The sequence below is a fragment of the Hypomesus nipponensis genome, chromosome 14, assembly GCF_054491055.1.
Source record: "Hypomesus nipponensis isolate SF chromosome 14, ASM5449105v1, whole genome shotgun sequence".
Classification (NCBI taxonomy): Eukaryota; Metazoa; Chordata; class Actinopteri; order Osmeriformes; family Osmeridae; genus Hypomesus; species Hypomesus nipponensis.
In genome coordinates, this window is record NC_140374.1 from 5,257,501 (window position 1) to 5,275,000 (window position 17,500).

General features: G+C 49.4%; 1 protein-coding gene across 1 annotated transcript in view; it reads right to left on the reverse strand.

The window, feature by feature from the left end:
- The window catches only part of bcar1 (BCAR1 scaffold protein, Cas family member), a 28,851-nt gene extending 16,920 nt beyond the window's left edge, over positions 1-11,931 (reverse strand). The window contains 4 exon segments of the mRNA XM_084672874.1: positions 2,111-2,293; positions 2,295-2,405; positions 2,407-2,775; positions 11,579-11,931. Of these exon segments, the coding sequence (XP_084529000.1) occupies positions 2,111-2,293; positions 2,295-2,405; positions 2,407-2,775; positions 11,579-11,590 (675 nt within the window). The 5' untranslated portion in view covers positions 11,591-11,931.
- Between the last annotated feature and the right edge of the window lie 5,569 nt (positions 11,932-17,500).

A 17,500-nucleotide genomic window follows, 5' to 3' on the forward strand; every position in this document is an offset into this window, starting at 1 on the left:
TTGTTGGGTCATACAGCACACAATACTTGATCAAACTGTATATAGTGTTTGTGATCAGTTGCATGAATGTATGTCTTATACATAAACATTCTTTGATTTCTATACATGAATGGAACTTTGTTTCATTCTGTGCTAAATGTGCTAAAACAGTGCGGATTGTGCTAGCTTGTAGCTACAGTGACACTGTCACATACATATGGGGGAAGGGGGGGTCATGGTGGGGGGGGGGGGTGAGAAGGGAGGGCTGGGTAAAGAGGGGGAGAAGAGGGGGAATTCATTAAGAAGGAAAAGTGTGTGTGTGGGGTTGGGCATCTCTCCTACAGGGACCAGCTGTACCTTACTGCTGCACCATCATCATCATCACACTCCACTACACGCACACACACACACACACTGCATCACACTCCACTACACACACACACACACACACATACACACACACACACACTGCATCACACTCCACTCCACTACACACACACACACACACCCACACACACCCACACACACACACACACACACACACACTGCATCACACTCCACTACATACACACACACTGCATCACACTCCACTACACACACACACACACACATACACACACACACACACTGCATCACACTCCACTCCACTACACACACACACACACACCCCCACACACACACACACACACACACACTGCATCACACTCCACTACATACACACACACACACTGCATCACACTCCACTACACACACACACACTGCATCACACTCCACTACACACACACACACTGCATCACACTCCACTACACACACACACACTGCATCACACTCCACTACATACACACACACTGCATCACACTCCACTACACACACACACACTGCATCACACTCCACTACACACACACACACTGCATCACACTCCACTACATACACACACACTGCATCACACTCCACTACACACACACACACTGCATCACACTCCACTACATACACACACACTGCATCACACTCCACTACACACACACACACTGCATCACACTCCACTACATACACACACACTGCATCACACTCCACTACATACACACACACACACTGCATCACACTCCACTACACACACACACACTGCATCACACTCCACTACATACACACACACACACTGCATCACACTCCACTACACACACACACACTGCATCACACTCCACTACATACACACACACTGCATCACACTCCACTACACACACACACACTGCATCACACTCCACTACACACACACACACTGCATCACACTCCACTACATACACACACACACACTGCATCACACTCCACTACACACACACACACTGCATCACACTCCACTACACACACACACACTGCATCACACTCCACTACATACACACACACTGCATCACACTCCACTACACACACACACACTGCATCACACTCCACTACATACACACACACACACTGCATCACACTCCACTACATACACACACACTGCATCACACTCCACTACATACACACACACTGCATCACACTCCACTACACACACACACACTGCATCACACTCCACTACACACACACACACTGCATCACACTCCACTACATACACACGCACACACTGCATCACACTCCACTTCACAGTGTTGTTCACAGTATGGCTCAGTGCACCTTAACAGGTCTGAAGGGTGTTCCCTGGAGAATACCAGCACACACACACACACACACACATACACACACCAGGAGACACACACACATAAACACATTCATTTTCCCTCTTGTCTGGAGCCTAAGACTAAGCGCTTACACACTGTCCCCCGGGAAATATCTTGAATTATTAAAGACTGTATTACGTATTCTTGTGTATCCGTCTTACTCTCCAACCCCACTTTTCGATCCGTCTGTCACTGTTGTCTTTCCTTTCTTCCCTGAGCCTGAGCGATAGACAACCGTGAGCTGTTTACCAAAACGAAAACAGCCCATTTCTTTCTTTCTCCGGTTGAACAACAACAAGCGAACGACACAAAACAGGAAGTCAGGGGGAGAGGATGTCTGAGTTACTGCGCAGGGAAGTGGCGAGTGTGCGGTCTGTGTGCTGGGCTGCACCAGCGTCTCTCTGGGTGTCGTAACTCACCTTGCCCAGGGATTTGGAGGATTCCCAGCTCCTCATCTCCAGAGAAGGGGGGATCTGGTAGATGTCTTGAGGTTGACTCATAGAGGGGGGCACCTGGTAGATGTCCTGCCCAGAACCAGGCCCCCCGGCTGGGAGAGGAATCTGGTAGACGTCCTGGCTCGGAGCTGGGCCTACGGAGGGGGGGAACCTGGTAGATGTCCTGGCCTACAGGTTGGTGTTTTTTCTGGGGGGCCTTGGGCGGGCCCTGGGGAGTTGGAGGGACCTGGTACAGGCTCTGGGGGGAGGGCTTGCCGTGGGGAGGGGGGCATCATGTAGATGCTGTCGGGCGTGGCAGGGGCGGGGCCGGGCGTGGAGTAGGCAGGGTGCATGGAAGTATATTGGGAGGAGGGAAGAGGCTTCCTATAGCCCCCCTGCAGGGGTGGGCGGGGCAGCGCGGGGCCGGAACTGGTCTGGGGAGTGGGAGGAGCCTGCTTGTCGTACATGCCCACCAGGATCTTGAGGCGGTTGCCGGGGACGATGCCTTGGCGCCCGTGCAGGGAGCAGAGCCACCAGCCGTCCAATCCCTGGGTGTCGCGCTCCAGGACGGTCATGATGTCACCCTTCCGGAAGGACAGCTCATCTGGAGACTCCGCTACATTGTCGTACAGCGCCTTGGCCAGAACGTTCTGGAAAGACAGGAGAGGAGGAAGGGTTAGACTGCTAACCAGCGTGAACTGACACTAACAAACACCAACATTGGGTGTCTTGGACGGAACACAGAAGGCTTTGCTAGATGTTTCTAACTAAAATAACAGAGGAGAGGAGGGAAACTATCAGTGATAGTATGTCCAGGGGTTCCTGTTTAAAGCTAGTCCTGTTGGTTTAAATAACAATACGTCAAACAGCACACACACACACACACAAACCATTCGCCCAGCACAATGAGCAAACAGAGCCACCCACTCACTCTTGGACTCTTTGAAACTAAACCAATATTTGTTGTTTCTCTGTGACCAGCAACACCCTCCCTCTGCCTGTATCCTCCCTCCCTCCCTCCCTCCCTCCCTCCCTCCCTCCCTCCCTCCCTCCCTCCCTCCCTCCCTCCCTCCCTCCCTCCCTCCCTCCCTCCCTCCCTCCCTCCCTCCCTCCCTCCCTCCCTCCCTCCCTCCCTCCCTCCCTCCCTCCTCCCTCCCTCCCTCCCCCCTCCCCCTGAATCCCCCTAGTCCTATAGAGGAGTGAACGTGCCTGGCATAAGGCCAGCTTTCTCTCTCTCCAACAAACACAAAGGCTTCGGGTCGCAGACGGCCCTCCATCACTGTCCCTGGTCTGAATGGGCCCCTTCTGATTGGTTAATTGTGAGGGTGCACTTCCTGATTGATGTTGTCGTTTCCTGTTGTGCAGGGAAGTGCCTTTCCAAGTTTATTATCAGGCAGAGAAGAGGAGAGAGTCTATTTGGTCTGAATCACAGGGAGTCACAGGGAGTTGAACAGACAACATACTGGTTAGCCAGCCATTGTTGCTGTCAGTGGTGCTGGTTACAAAATGGTCATCATGCTTGTGTCAGTTATCAATTACTGTGGTGTGTGTGTGATGTGTGTGGTGTGTGACTGTGGTGTATGTGTATCTCTGTAGTGTGTGTGTGTGTGTGTGTGTTTTGTGACTGTGTGGTGCGTGCGTGTGTGTGTGTGTGTGTGTGAGAGGCCAGTACCGTGGAGCTGTTCTCTAGATGGTCTGAGGAGTGGTGTGATGAGAGAAGAGGACAGCACATACCAGCCTCTGTCCTGAGATGAATGCCCTGTCTGTCTCCCCACTTAGTCCCCGTCTCTGTTTCTCTCTCACACACACACACTCAAACTCACACACTCGCTCAAACACACACACACACACACATCGTCACACACGCACCGCGGAGACACACACAGCTCATTGTAGACTCTGAGAGGTGGTCTTGGTCTAGCAGCTGTCTGCGATGTCACCATGCTGCCCAAACACACACGCACCCGTGCACGTGTGTACACACACACACACACAGTACAGCCGACTTGCACACAAGAAGGCATACATTCACACAGACTGTCTTAGAGCAGTCAGATAATGGGTGTCTCTCAGTCCCCCGTCCAGCAGAATGGCCTGATTGAGAACTGGCCAGTTGAGCTCACTAGCATCTTGGCAGAAGCTGAGCTGTAGCTCTTCCATCTCTTGAAAGCTCAATGTGACCAGCAGGGATCTAACCTGGTTCGCTAGCTCCCTGAGTCAAGTCGCTAGATACCGTTTACCATTGGACCAAGAAGGGCATTGTGGTCCGAGGGTGAACATTTCACCCAAACCTAATCAAAACCTGTCTTTCTCCTCACAACAGACTGGATCTAAGACAGATCTGCTAAATCCATCGAGGGTTTTCTCTCTAAAACGGTTGAGCTAGCCTCACAACAGACATCCTGGCTAGCCTAGCTACTGTTCAGGGAGCAGCTACAGCTAATGAGCTGTAACGAAGGGTAATAAATTATAATGAGTTCATTTACATCCCTATTCTTAATCTCTGTCCCCAGTGAAGCTGTGGTGAACATACATACAGGGATTGGGGATTATGATAATAGATGATGGTAATAGATGATGGTAATGTGGAATGTTTCACCAGGGTGAGTTTGTTGCGGGGACAAAGACATAATGAGTGGGTCGGCTTGTGCGTCATACAGATTGTCCCTCTCTTTCTCAGAGAAGAAAGAAGAGAGGGAAAGAAAGAGATTCTTCTGTCCACTTTCCTCAAAAGTTCACTTCCCGTGGGGCGGAGCCAAGCCTCCGGAGCACTGATGACGTCACCTCGAGTTGAACTTTTATCTTCATAAGCTTGAAGGCTCGTCTGTTGGCTGTAAATCCTCCCCCATTAGATCTCTCTCTCTCTTTCTCTGAAACAGGAAGTGCCTTGGGAGTGATTCACGTGCTGCTCTGATTGGCTGTGAGTCAATGACTCGTTGCATTCTAGAATCCCCCTGCTTGTATTTGTAGTACACACCCACACAGTGCACATACACACACACACCAACATACACACACACACACACACCAACACACACATTCAAGTCTCACACCAACACTCACACCAACACACACACATCTCACACAAAAATACTGACCAACACACCGATATACACACATACCACACCCTTGTGAGAAAAAGTCTATTTTATGACCATGTCTTCGTCAGTGAGGCATAAACATCAACTTACTCTAAATGAGTCTTGATGACCTCAGATCGGCACGTCCACATTTACACAGAACACAGCAGACTGGAATATTTGCCAACCAATCAAGAGGTCTCAGGTAAAGAGAAACCATCTGCTAAATGAACGAATCACAGGACGTTGACACACACAACCGCATAACTCTGATACACAACTCTGACAGTGATGAGCTGGTAGCCTTCCGCCCTCAACCCTCCTTACTAGTCAAACCAGCATGTGCCATTTGAATGTGCTGTTGCTACAACAGGCTGGTCAGGTGGTCATGCGGCCACGGTAACCTGCTGTGACCATGGAAACCTGCTGTGAACTCTGCTGTTTAGAGTGGAAACAGGACGGAGGGACAAACTAATATCACCAGCCACTATCTGGATCCATGGACCAGCATGCAAGTCCGTCTGTCATACTAACTTGCTGTGTGACTGTGCAGTCAGGTGGTTTGCAATGTGAGCGTTGCTCTACCAATACGGCCATTGTGGTATCCCAGAACCCTATACAGGCTGCATGACATGACATATCTCCATGGGGATAATCACCATGGTAATGCGTTGGTCTAAGCCCCCTCAACAAACACACACACAAACACACACTCTCTCTGTCCCCACAGCCGACCGACGCCAAACTTTATTATATCTCCTGGGAAGAAAGACAGGTTGAAAGCAACACAACAGAGGGATATTCATCGTCTGAAGGCCTGAAAGTTCATTGATTTGCATTTAAAAGGCTGTGGGGGCAGCAGAGTGCAGCGGCTCTCTGGCTGGGGAGAGACTTGAGAGGACAGGTCTCAGAGCACACGGTCCACATGGACATAGACCTGCCTTCCCCTAAACACTGCCTGCCTCAGGAGCAGGGAGACAGAGGAAGAACCTGGGACTGAGGTACGGTCAGGAGCTGAGAGAAGAGAGAGAGTGAGAGAAAAAGACAGAGAGAGAGGGGGGCGGAAAGAGAGATGGAGAGAAAAAGAGACACGGATATAGACAGACAGACAGACAGAGAGAAAGAGGGAGAGAGAGTAAGGGTGCAGGGAGTAATGGAGGAGGGATGGAGGTAGGGAGGGGAAGTGGAGGCCGTTCATTCACACAGCCACTGAACAGGAAGTAACATGACAGCTGGTGGAGCGCGCTCAGTGCCGACAGGTCAGAGGATGGGAAGGCATGGTGCTGGTGTGTGTGTGGTGTGTTTGGTGTGTGTGTGTGTGTTTAAGGGGAGGAGGGGCAGGGTGGCCTTTGTCTTTTGCCTCTGCGTGACCCCAAGGGACAAACACTGGCTAACAGGAGGGTGTGTGTGTGTGTGTCGTGTGTGTATTTGTCCTAAAGGCACAGGACCTGGGCACACAGAGGGGAAAAAAAGCCTCATGAACTTTCCTCTCCTCTCTCCCCACCTCCTCCTACACCCAACAAAAGCAGGACCGCTATAAGTCATCTCTGGCAGACAACTCTGCTATTTCTCCCTTTTGTGTTTCTTCTCCTCTATTCTTTCTTCTCCTCTCCCTCTGTCCCCCTCCCCCCTCCTCTCTCTCTCTCTCTCTGGTCTCTCCTTCCCTCACTCCCTCCCTCCTTTAAACAAACAGCCAGACAGTTCCAGGCAGTTTTATTGGTTGAAAACAGATGGACCTGGTAGACAAAACAACCTCGTCTCCACTGATGACATGACGGGACCCACCACTATAGGTAGGAAGAGCGGACACGAGGACGTCGCAAAAGGCCTACGCAGGGAGGCTAGGGGGCTGGAAGGAACTGTTTAGTTATGGGTGTGGGGTCGATCACAGTAACTCCCCCAGTCTGCCCGTCATCTCCACACACACACACACACACACACACACATGTCTGGCTGTCGCAAACAGGACCTGAGTGAATGGAGAGATGTGACTCAGACTGTCTGATGAGGATCTGCTGGTTGTCTATCAGCAAAGACTCAGACACCACACAGGCACACACACACACACACACACACATAAACTCACACACACACATAAACTCACACACACACATAAACTCACTCACACACATAAACTCACACACACACATAAACTCACACACACACATAAACTCACACACATAAACTCACACACACACATAAACTCACACACAGACATACACACACACACACCTGCACACAGACACATATACCCACAGCATAAGCTGAAGGATTTGCTCCTTCTCAGAAAACAGCAATTAGAGACCAGCCCATAATAACCCCAGCTATCCGTATGTGGCTACCCATAGTTAGTGAACAGATGCTCACAGCCAGTCTGCTGCTGGAAGCCACACAGCCCTGGAGGAGACTGGAGGACCAGGCGGGACACGGACAGCCCAGAGAGAGCACACCTGGCTGGAGAGCAGCTCTCCACGCTGTCCCAGTGGAGAACATGAGCATCATAATGGATGAAGTGATCATGTTTTCATATTGCTGAGAAGCCTTGACATCGGGATGTGTGTCGAGCAGGTATGGTTGCGTGTACGTGTGTGTGAACGTGTGTGTATGTGAGTGTGTACGTGTGCTTGTGTGTGACCCTCTATAGTAGTGTATGTGTGACCCTCTAAGGTAGTGTGTGTGTGTGTGTGTGTGTGAGTGTGTGTGTGTGTGTGTGTGTGACTGTCTAAGGTAGTGTGTGTGTGTGTGTGTGTGTGTGACTGTCTAAGGTAGTGTGTGTGTGTGTGTTTGTGTGTGTGTGTGACTGTCTAAGGTAGTGTGCGACTGTCTAAGGTAGCGTGTGTGTGACCCTCTAAGGTAGTGTGTGTGTCCCTGGTATTCACAGGGCAAGCCCAAACCCGTTTCCCTCCTGCTCCAGTGCGTCCCCCTTACCGGAACATTCCACAACCTCACACAGACACACACACCTCTCCAGTTACTTTCCTTCCATCACATTCCAGGACTGTAACACATTTACACACACATTCCCACACTAACCCTCAAAACACATGCAAGCTCCACAAAACAGAACAACACCCATACGCACAACACCAAGGGAGATCGACCAACCAAGTTTGATCTCAGCGCACCGTACCTCAGTCAAACATCAGCACTCCCACCTACGCGATACCGAGGACCAGCACCTACGCAGTCCGGTTTTACTGTTCTGCTAAGGTGCTCCACACTGCTGGCTGAGCAGTGACTCATCTGTAGGTGTCATAACAGATTACAAACCTCTCTCTTGACGATCCTTTTTCCTGTCCAGTCAAGTTTGAACAGCACAGGAAAACAACTCCAAAACCTATAGCTGCAGGCTATGACTAAGGCTGGGGGTGTGACCGGCTGCCTGGCGGCCTGCTTGTTGCTCAACGCTGAAGTGGCAGACACACAGGTTATGCTAAGCTAACCAGTGGGGTATAGACAAGCTATGCTAAGATAACCAGTGGCATATAGACAGGCTATGCTAAGCTAACCAATGAGACACAGACAGGCTATGCTAAGATAACCAGGGGTATAGACAAGCTATGCTAAGCTAACCAGTGAAACACAGAAAGGTGACACTAGGCTAACTTGTGGCACACAGACAGGCTATGCAAGGCGAACTAGCTAACTTCAGGTGAAAACAGAGGCAGCATGTCTGCTGTTGTCCAAGTTAGGTTAGCCTAGCCAGCTGTGAAGTTTTACTATTGTTGTTCAAATAATGTTGAAGGCTTTCTTTGTATCTCTCACGCACACACACACACAGTGTGACACACACACAGTAAAAGACGAAGGACAAGGTCAAAAAACATGACTAATCTCTCTGTCTTCCTCTGCTCTCTCCATCTCAAACACATTAGCAATGGTCAAAACATGTTGAGAATCTGCTCAGTGCCCAGTCATAAATCCCATAATAACAGGACTGAGAGAGTGGATGCAATCCCTCTGCACAGGCCCGACGTCACGGCAACATCAGCCAAACATTCCAGTGGTCTGCAAAAAGGAGGGGGGGGGGGGGCTGAATCTAAAAGCACTGCAAGACCTGACACTGACTAGGGTTCCCCCTTCTCTCTCTCTCTCTCTCTCTCTCTCTCTCTCTCTCTCTCTCTCTCTCTCTCTCTCTCTCTCTCTCTCTCTCTCTCTCTCTCTCTCTCTCTCTCTCTCTCTCTCTCTCTCTCTCTCTCTCTCTCTCTCTCTCTCTCTCTCTCTCTCTCTCTCTCTCTCTCTCTCTCTCTCTCTCTCTCTCTCTCTCTGTCTATCTCTCTCTCTCTCACACACCAGGGTCTGAATGGCTCCCACACACTTGTGGGGCTTAATGTGTACCAGCTTAAAGTGAAGCTGTGGCAGAGTGACTCGGAAACGACCACGTCCCACATCTATAAAGGGACGAGACAGCCTGTGAACGATGACATCGCACACCGAGCCGACTGTGAGCGAATCGTTCACATGTGTCCGAGTCACGGCGACACGTCTGCAGACATGACTCAGTGAGTGGGTATACTTCAACGCTGGGAGAGTGTCATTCCCAGGTGTGTGTCTTTCTGCGGGTCAAACCGGACCCGTTCACCTGTGTGAGTCAGACGTTACCCCCGGGGCTGAGTCACAGACAGCGCAGAGTTCACGGCGGATCACAGGGCTTCCACGGAGGTGGGGACATTCCTGGGACATTCCAGGGCTGAGTCAGATAGCCAGGACCACCCCCCAACACGACTGTCTAACCCTACCCACCCCAACTCAGCACACATTACATTTACATTTAGTCATTTAGCAGACGCTCTTATCCAGAGCGACTTACAGTAAGTACAGGGACATTCCCCCGAGGCAAGTAGGGTAAAGTGCCTTGCCCAAAGACGCAACCTTCTGATTACTAGCCCGACTCCCTCACCGCTCAGCCATCCGACTCCTAACCCCACCTACCCTAATCTATGTCTCCTAAAACTCCCACCAAATATCTTCCATATCCAACACTCTCCCGCCTCCCCTGCCTCAACCTCTTGACCCCCCGTCAACCTCACCCCTCGGCCCCCCACCGTTCTCTAACATGCTACGGGCCCTCCCTCCCCCTCTAAGGTATGGGGGGAACCCTTCCCTCCTATACATAGACTGCTTTACTTCCTGCCTGGTCGACTCCACAGCCCCATTAGTGTAATAGCTACGACTGTGGCTACTGATTGTATAATTACACGCTTATAATCGGTCGTAACCCGGACAGGTTTCCTTAGTAACAGTTCTGCAGGACTGGTTGGGTCCTTTTACCGCCAATTACGTTACGAGTTACGAGTGTGACTGTTCAATCACGGAGGACAAAAGATGGGTCCATCCCAGCCCCATGCTGAACTATCCATGTAGCTACTTCTCCCCCATGTAGAATGACTCCCTTGTCAAGTTACTGCACTACAAGCTGTCAGAATGCCAACACTTTCAAACAATAGCAAGGAACGAACCACCGCTGCCAATGCCCAGACCACAACACTGCCCCTCTTTCTCCTTCTCTCACCCTCTCTCTCTCTCCCTCTTCGGTCCCATCGCTCTGCTTCTACCTCAGCTTTCCCCTGACCCCGTTATTCTCTGCTCTACTTTTGTCTTTCTCTTCCTTCGCTCGCCATAAAACCTTAATCTCTCTGGCCTTTCTCCTGAGTCAGCAGTCCAGGGCAGCACAGCAGAGCTCCACGTCTCTCTCTCTCTCTGCATTTCTCTCTCTCCAGTGTTTCTCCTTCAATCTTCTTCTCCGTCTTCCACCCTCCCCTCCTCCCTTCCAGAGGCTTTTTGCGACACAACCGCACAGTTTAATCCGAAAGTGAACCAAACACAAACACACTGGCTAAACTCGACACAAAAAAAAACCCTACAACTGTATTACTTACTTTTAATCCTATGACTTACTATTACTTGAACTACTTCGGCTGAGCTAGGTAATGCTGAACTATTCTACTCCTGACCACATTTACTTCAGTAAATGACTGAGGCACTTTGTTAGAGCTAACATGTCTTCGACCTTTCTTGAATACACACACAGCCATTACACTCAGACAAACCAACAACCCAAACCAGCACATAATGGCACAGCACTCAAACCCCTGCTGGGAACCAACAAAAGGTAGGAATCCACAGAAAAATGTTAACTCAAGTTCTCCCCCCTCCCCTTCTCTACCTCTCTCACTCACTCTTTCTTTCTTTTCCTTTTCTTCCCTCAGACTCCTTCCCTCCCTCTCCTTTTTCCTCTCGTTCACAGCTGGGGTATTTAGCATGTCCTGCTAAAGCGTTCACACAGCTCCGAGAACAGCAAACACACACACACATTCGCAAACAAACGCGCGCGCACACACACACACACACACACTCAAGAGGACAGACTCACCAGATAGTTCATTTTGGGCCCGGTGGTGAGGTCCGTGTGAGGGAGCTGAGTCCGGGGCTGAGATTCCACCCCGTGCGTAGCCTGCTCTCCCTGTCTTGCTACCAGCAGGCTAACTTCCCAGGCTGTGTGAACCTGGCTGGCAATCTCTGGCTGAGGCAGACCCTAACACATTCTCCTTCTACTGTGATCTCACACAGGAAGAATGACACTGTCTATCTTCTCCCTCCCTCTCCTCTCTCTCTCTCTCTCTCTCTCTCTCTCTCTCTCTCTCTCTCTCTCTCTCTCTCTCTCTGTCTCTCTTTCCCCCACCTTTTTCTCTGCCCTCACTCGCTATCGCTCTCTCCCCCCTTGCCTTCTCTCTCTTTCTCCAACTCCCTCTCTCTGTCTCCGACTCTCTCCAGCCTGAGGAAGAATGCGCAGTAACCCGACACCCCCCCCCCCCCCCCCCAGTTCCTGCACAATCCCGACATTCCCTCTCCCGGTCTACGATTGGCCGAAGGTCCTCTTCTTATGCTAATGAGCTTTGCCCTCTCTCTCTCCCCCTGGCTGTGTAGAGAGCTCACTGCCTCAGCTGCAGCTCTCGGGAACACACACAAACATGCCACACACACACACACACGTTTAGTAGACACCGTCTTTCTTGCCTTGTATTATTCTAATCTATAGTCCACATATTCTACATTTTCTCGCACACAAACACACACACTAAAACACACAGTTAGATCCACTGAACACCTCGTATTGCTCTTCCGCATCACTGACACCGTGTGTGTGTTCCGCCTGCTTTAAGTTAGGCTCTTCCAGGGCGTCCTTTAGACAACACAATCAGACACAGACACACACAGTCCTCTGGGTGAGATCATGGGTGCCAATTACCTGCAGAGCCAGTCCAGAAATGACATGACACCATCACATTAACACACGCCACACACACACAACACACACACCAACACAGAGAGATTACGCCATCGCCTCACCCTCCAATCCAATTAGTCTGTCCATCTCTGCCAGGCCCCCATCAGCAATCAGCTAATGTGTCCCTCCCGCCTCCACCCCAACCCCACATCTGGACACAGTCACCCCCCCCCCCACACACACACACACACACGTCACCACCAAGGTCCAACCCACGGTTCACCTCTGACAGTATTATCTACTGTACCTGACTGGCCCATCCAACATCTGACTGGCTCCACCCTGTCCCTCCCTGCTTCACCCTGCATGACCCCGCAGAGCCCCCCCTCCCCCACCTTCACACTGGTCCACTGCTTCTGCCAGCCAGCCACCCCTGGTGGCGGACACACACAAGCACACACACACTCCCATGCTCTCTCACACACACTCACGTACAAACACACATATAAACACATGCTCTCGCACACACACAGTCACATACACACAAACACTCTCTCTCACGCACACACACAAACACGACCATACACACTCACATACACACACACACACACACACTCTCTGTCACACACATTTTCACCCTCTCTTTGAGGACAGAGTTATCATTGAGGCTGGTGGGGATGTGGGTCACAGTGTGAATATGGAAATATAGAGATACAGTTTCCTGGCGAGTGCAGCTGTCTTTCTCTGAATTCATCAGCAGCGCAGTAGAGTAGAGGACAGTACAGTAGAGTCCAGTAGAGTAAACAAGCTCGTAGATCTACTGCTTGGTCTTGGAGGAACATCACCACTCCCCCCCTGCTGCTATGAATGCGGAATCCCTGTAATCATCAACATCTGAAATTAATTCTTCATCTCTGGTTTGTGTGCGTGTGTTTCTGTGTGTGTGTGTGTGTGTGTGTGTGTGGATGCACGTGCCTGTACTCTGCTGATCCAGGCTGGTTGTTGATTACTTTGTTAACCCCTTGTTACCTGCCCTTCCAGTCAGTCAGTGAGTGAGTGGGTCAGTCAGTGAGTCAGTCATTAAGAAGAGTAGTGTGTTTAGTTACTGTAATTATCTTGTTTTGAATCTGAATTTTGGTAGTCAGACATTCAGTCAGTGATTCAGTCAGTGATTCAGTCCTGTTGCATGGCCCATCATGAGGCATTTCAAAGGCTTATGACAATCCTTAAACAACACAAAAAATGCACCACATACACACAAACATACACACACATATTGCCAGCACGCAGTTTCTCTCAGACTGACTGGCTTAGACCCTAGGGGAAAGCTTAAAACCCACACAAATACACACAAACACACACACAGACAAACACAGACAAACACAGACAAACACACACACGTACTGTATATTCATCTCGTAGAGGATAAGACTGCTATCTGTAATTTTCAGGAAACAGACCATAAACCCCCTTATGGGACAACTGTAATCCCCGGACGAGCACACACACACCTATACACACACACATACACCCCCCCACACACACACTTATACACACACACATACACCCCCCCACACACACACCTATACACACACACATACACCCCCCCACACACACACACCTATACACACACACATACACCCCCCCCCCACACACACACACACACACACGTGTGCCTCCCTTCCACCCAGGGGTAACAGGGTTGATCTGCTCACACTTCCTATTCATTTCCATAGATAATTGCATTTGTTTATTGTGTGATTTTCAAATATTTCATTTTCTATTTGTTAGTCTTATCTGCAAAGCTTGTTAATTCTGCGGGATGATTAAAAACCACAGAGTGAATACCCTAATCAGTGCTAGCTCACTAAGCCCTCGGTCTCTGTCGGGGTCCTCAGCTACACACTCCTCCTGTCGGTCTCTCTCTCCACCTGTCTGTCTCTCTCTCTCTCTCTCTCTCTCTCTCTCTCTCTCTCTCTCTTTCTCTCTCCCCACCTGTCTGTCTGTCTGTCTGTCTGTCTGTCTGTCTGTCTGTCTGTCTGTCTCTCTCTCTCTCTCTCTCTCTCTCTCTCTTTCTCTCTCTCTCTCCCACCTGTCTGTCTGTCTGTCTGTCTGTCTCTCTCTCTCCCTTTCTCTCTCTCTCTCTCTCCTCCTGTCTGTCTGTCTGTTACTCCACCTGTCTGTCTGTTTGTCTCTCTCTCTCTCCACCTCCAAAAACAAAATCAAAACAAAAATAACTAAAGTGAATAGTACATAGTGAAATGGACAATACATATAATAAATAAAAGGTCAAATGTTAAGGCCCTCATGTCATGGCACTCTTTAAGAAATCGTCCAGATAGGGAGGCTGTGTGCCCCTCCCCTAAGAGTACTTTCATCTTTTCATCATTGTGGTGTCACAGTACGGTGAACGATCATATAAGGGTTTCAAATGTATTAAAGAAATGCTGTCTGGTATTTCTGTAATGTAGGCTTTGTAGTAGAAAGTGCATCTCTGTCTCTACCTCACCTGTCATACAGTGACCACATCATCTGGATTATTTTGGTAACCAGCTTTTTTTGTGTCTGCCTTTTTCAATGGCTAGACTGTGGTCACTGATTGTGTACTTGGTCAGGATCAGCCTTTGTTTTATATCTTTGACAGTATAAAGATATTTAGCCAATTCATAATCTCTGTTTAGGGCCTGATAGCAACTTAGTTTGTTTAGTGTTTTGGTTTGGTTGTTCCAATGTTCCAGATAGGCCTTTTTGGTTTGTTGAACAATTACTCTCCTTCTGTCTCTGTCTCCTTCTGTCACTCCTTCTTTCTCTTTCTCCTTCTCTTTTTCTCTCCTTCTGCCCCTCTCTCTCTCTCTCTCTCTCTCTCTCTCTCTCTCTTTCTCTTTCTTTCTCTCTCTCTCTCTCTCTCTCTCTCTCTCTCTCTCTCTCTCTCTCTCTCTCTCTCTCTCTCTCTCTCTCTCTCTCTCTCTTGTTCCCTCTCTCTCTTGTTCCCTCTCTTTGCTGAGACTCTCAGCTGCCTGCCAGAATACCGCTCTCTTATTCCGCAACACTGTGATGCTCAGACATCCACACAAATACCCAGCCTCACACTGCCTCACATACATGCCCGGCCTCAAACAGCCTCACACACATGCCCGGCCTCACACAGCGAGCCCCCCAGTGTCCCCTCCCCCCATGTGGAATGCAGGAATGTAGTGCTCAGCTACCGGGCCTACTCATCACCACCAGGAAGCAGAGAACTAGCCAATCACCAGCCAGCTATGTCACACACATATATTACTATAACAAACACACACAACTATATACTTACTAGGGTTGCCAAACCGAACCGAAAAAAAACAAACCGTCCAACACTTTATCCACAGTTAGGTTTTACATGTAACCACGGTTTTTCGGATCTATCTTTTTTCTTTTTAAACACAACCGAACACCCACAGAGCAGTGTTGCCAACTTAACGACTATCCGATGAATAATTACTGCTTGTAAAAACGATTGTTGCAGTGTTTACTTTTAATGTTTCACACCCATGCCGTGCATGCTCTGCAGTGTAAATATACATTGCCCTGATGCACAAACTGTTTTTTTTAGTCAGAGAAGCTATGTAAGGCAGTGTCTTTTTTTGTGTTCGGTTTTTCGGTTTCCTCCAACCCCCGTTTTGAGTCGCCGGATCCACCCCCCTTCTGCGCTCTGGGACCTCACACTGCGCCGGATATACAGAAAATACACCGAAAATACAGAGAGAACACTGAAATGGTCATGTTTTTTTCTTTCCCCTAATTTGCGAAACAAAACCGAAACCGTGACCCCAAAAAACCGACACGCAGACAGATATACATACACACAGATATACATGCACACACATACTGTATATAGACACAGACAGATGTACATAGACACACTGTTTACATCATGAACCAGACTATACCCTGGTTTTTCTATCACGTACCAGAGTATACCCTAGAAAGCTACCGGCCCGTACATCAATCATAAAACACTGTACACACTCGTTCAACACCCAGATATGGATCTGTGACAACAACAAAAAACTCGTTCTACATGATGGATAACTCATCGGCTTCCAAGCGACACAGGATCGTACCAGGAGCCTGCCGTAGCCATGACAACAGATTATGGGACTAATGAGAGAGAGAGAAGGGAGGGCTGGAGGTGAAAGGTCAAAGGTCGCAGACACGTAATGAGATGTGCTGCGATGATTGCTGCATTTCAAAGGCCTCCTCCTCCACTGACAGAACGTCGGTGTCAACAGTTCCAGTCTTCAGGGAGACAGGAGAAGAAGATGAGAACAGCCTGCAGGTCACTCTCTACACTGACGACATCCCATCAGACGGAGCAACACTCGGAATCTACAGCATGGTTGGCTTGAATACTTCAAACACTGGGAGGATGTACCACAATTGGTCTGATAAAGACTTCTGTTCTGGAAAACCAGAACCAGAACACAAGTTCCTGAGATGTTCCCCAGAGTTGTGGAGATGTTCGTGAAGAAGATGTTCACCACAGTTGTGGAGATGTTCAACAGAGTTGTGGAGATGTTCACCAGAGTTGTGGAGATGTTCACCAGAGTTGTGGAGACGTTCAACAGAGTTGTGGAGATGTTCACCAGAGTTGTGGAGATGTTCCCCAGAGTTGTGGAGATGTTCAACAGAGTTGTGGAGATGTTCACCACAGTTGTGGAGATGTTCAACAGAGTTGTGGAGATGTTCACCAGAGTTGTGGAGATGTTCACCAGAGTTGTGGAGATGTTCAACAGAGTTGTGGAGATGTTCAACAGAGTTGTGGAGATGTTTACCAGAGTTGTGGAGATGTTCACCACAGTTGTGGAGATGTTCACCACAGTTGTGGAGATGTTCAACAGAGTTGTGGAGATGTTCACCAGAGTTGTGGAGATGTTCCCCAGAGTTGTGGAGATGTTCACCAGAGTTGTGGAGATGTTCACCACAGTTGTGGAGATGTTCACCACAGTTGTGGAGATGTTCCCCAGAGTTGTGGAGATGTTCACCAGAGTTGTGGAGATGTTCACCAGAGTTGTGGAGATGTTCAACAGA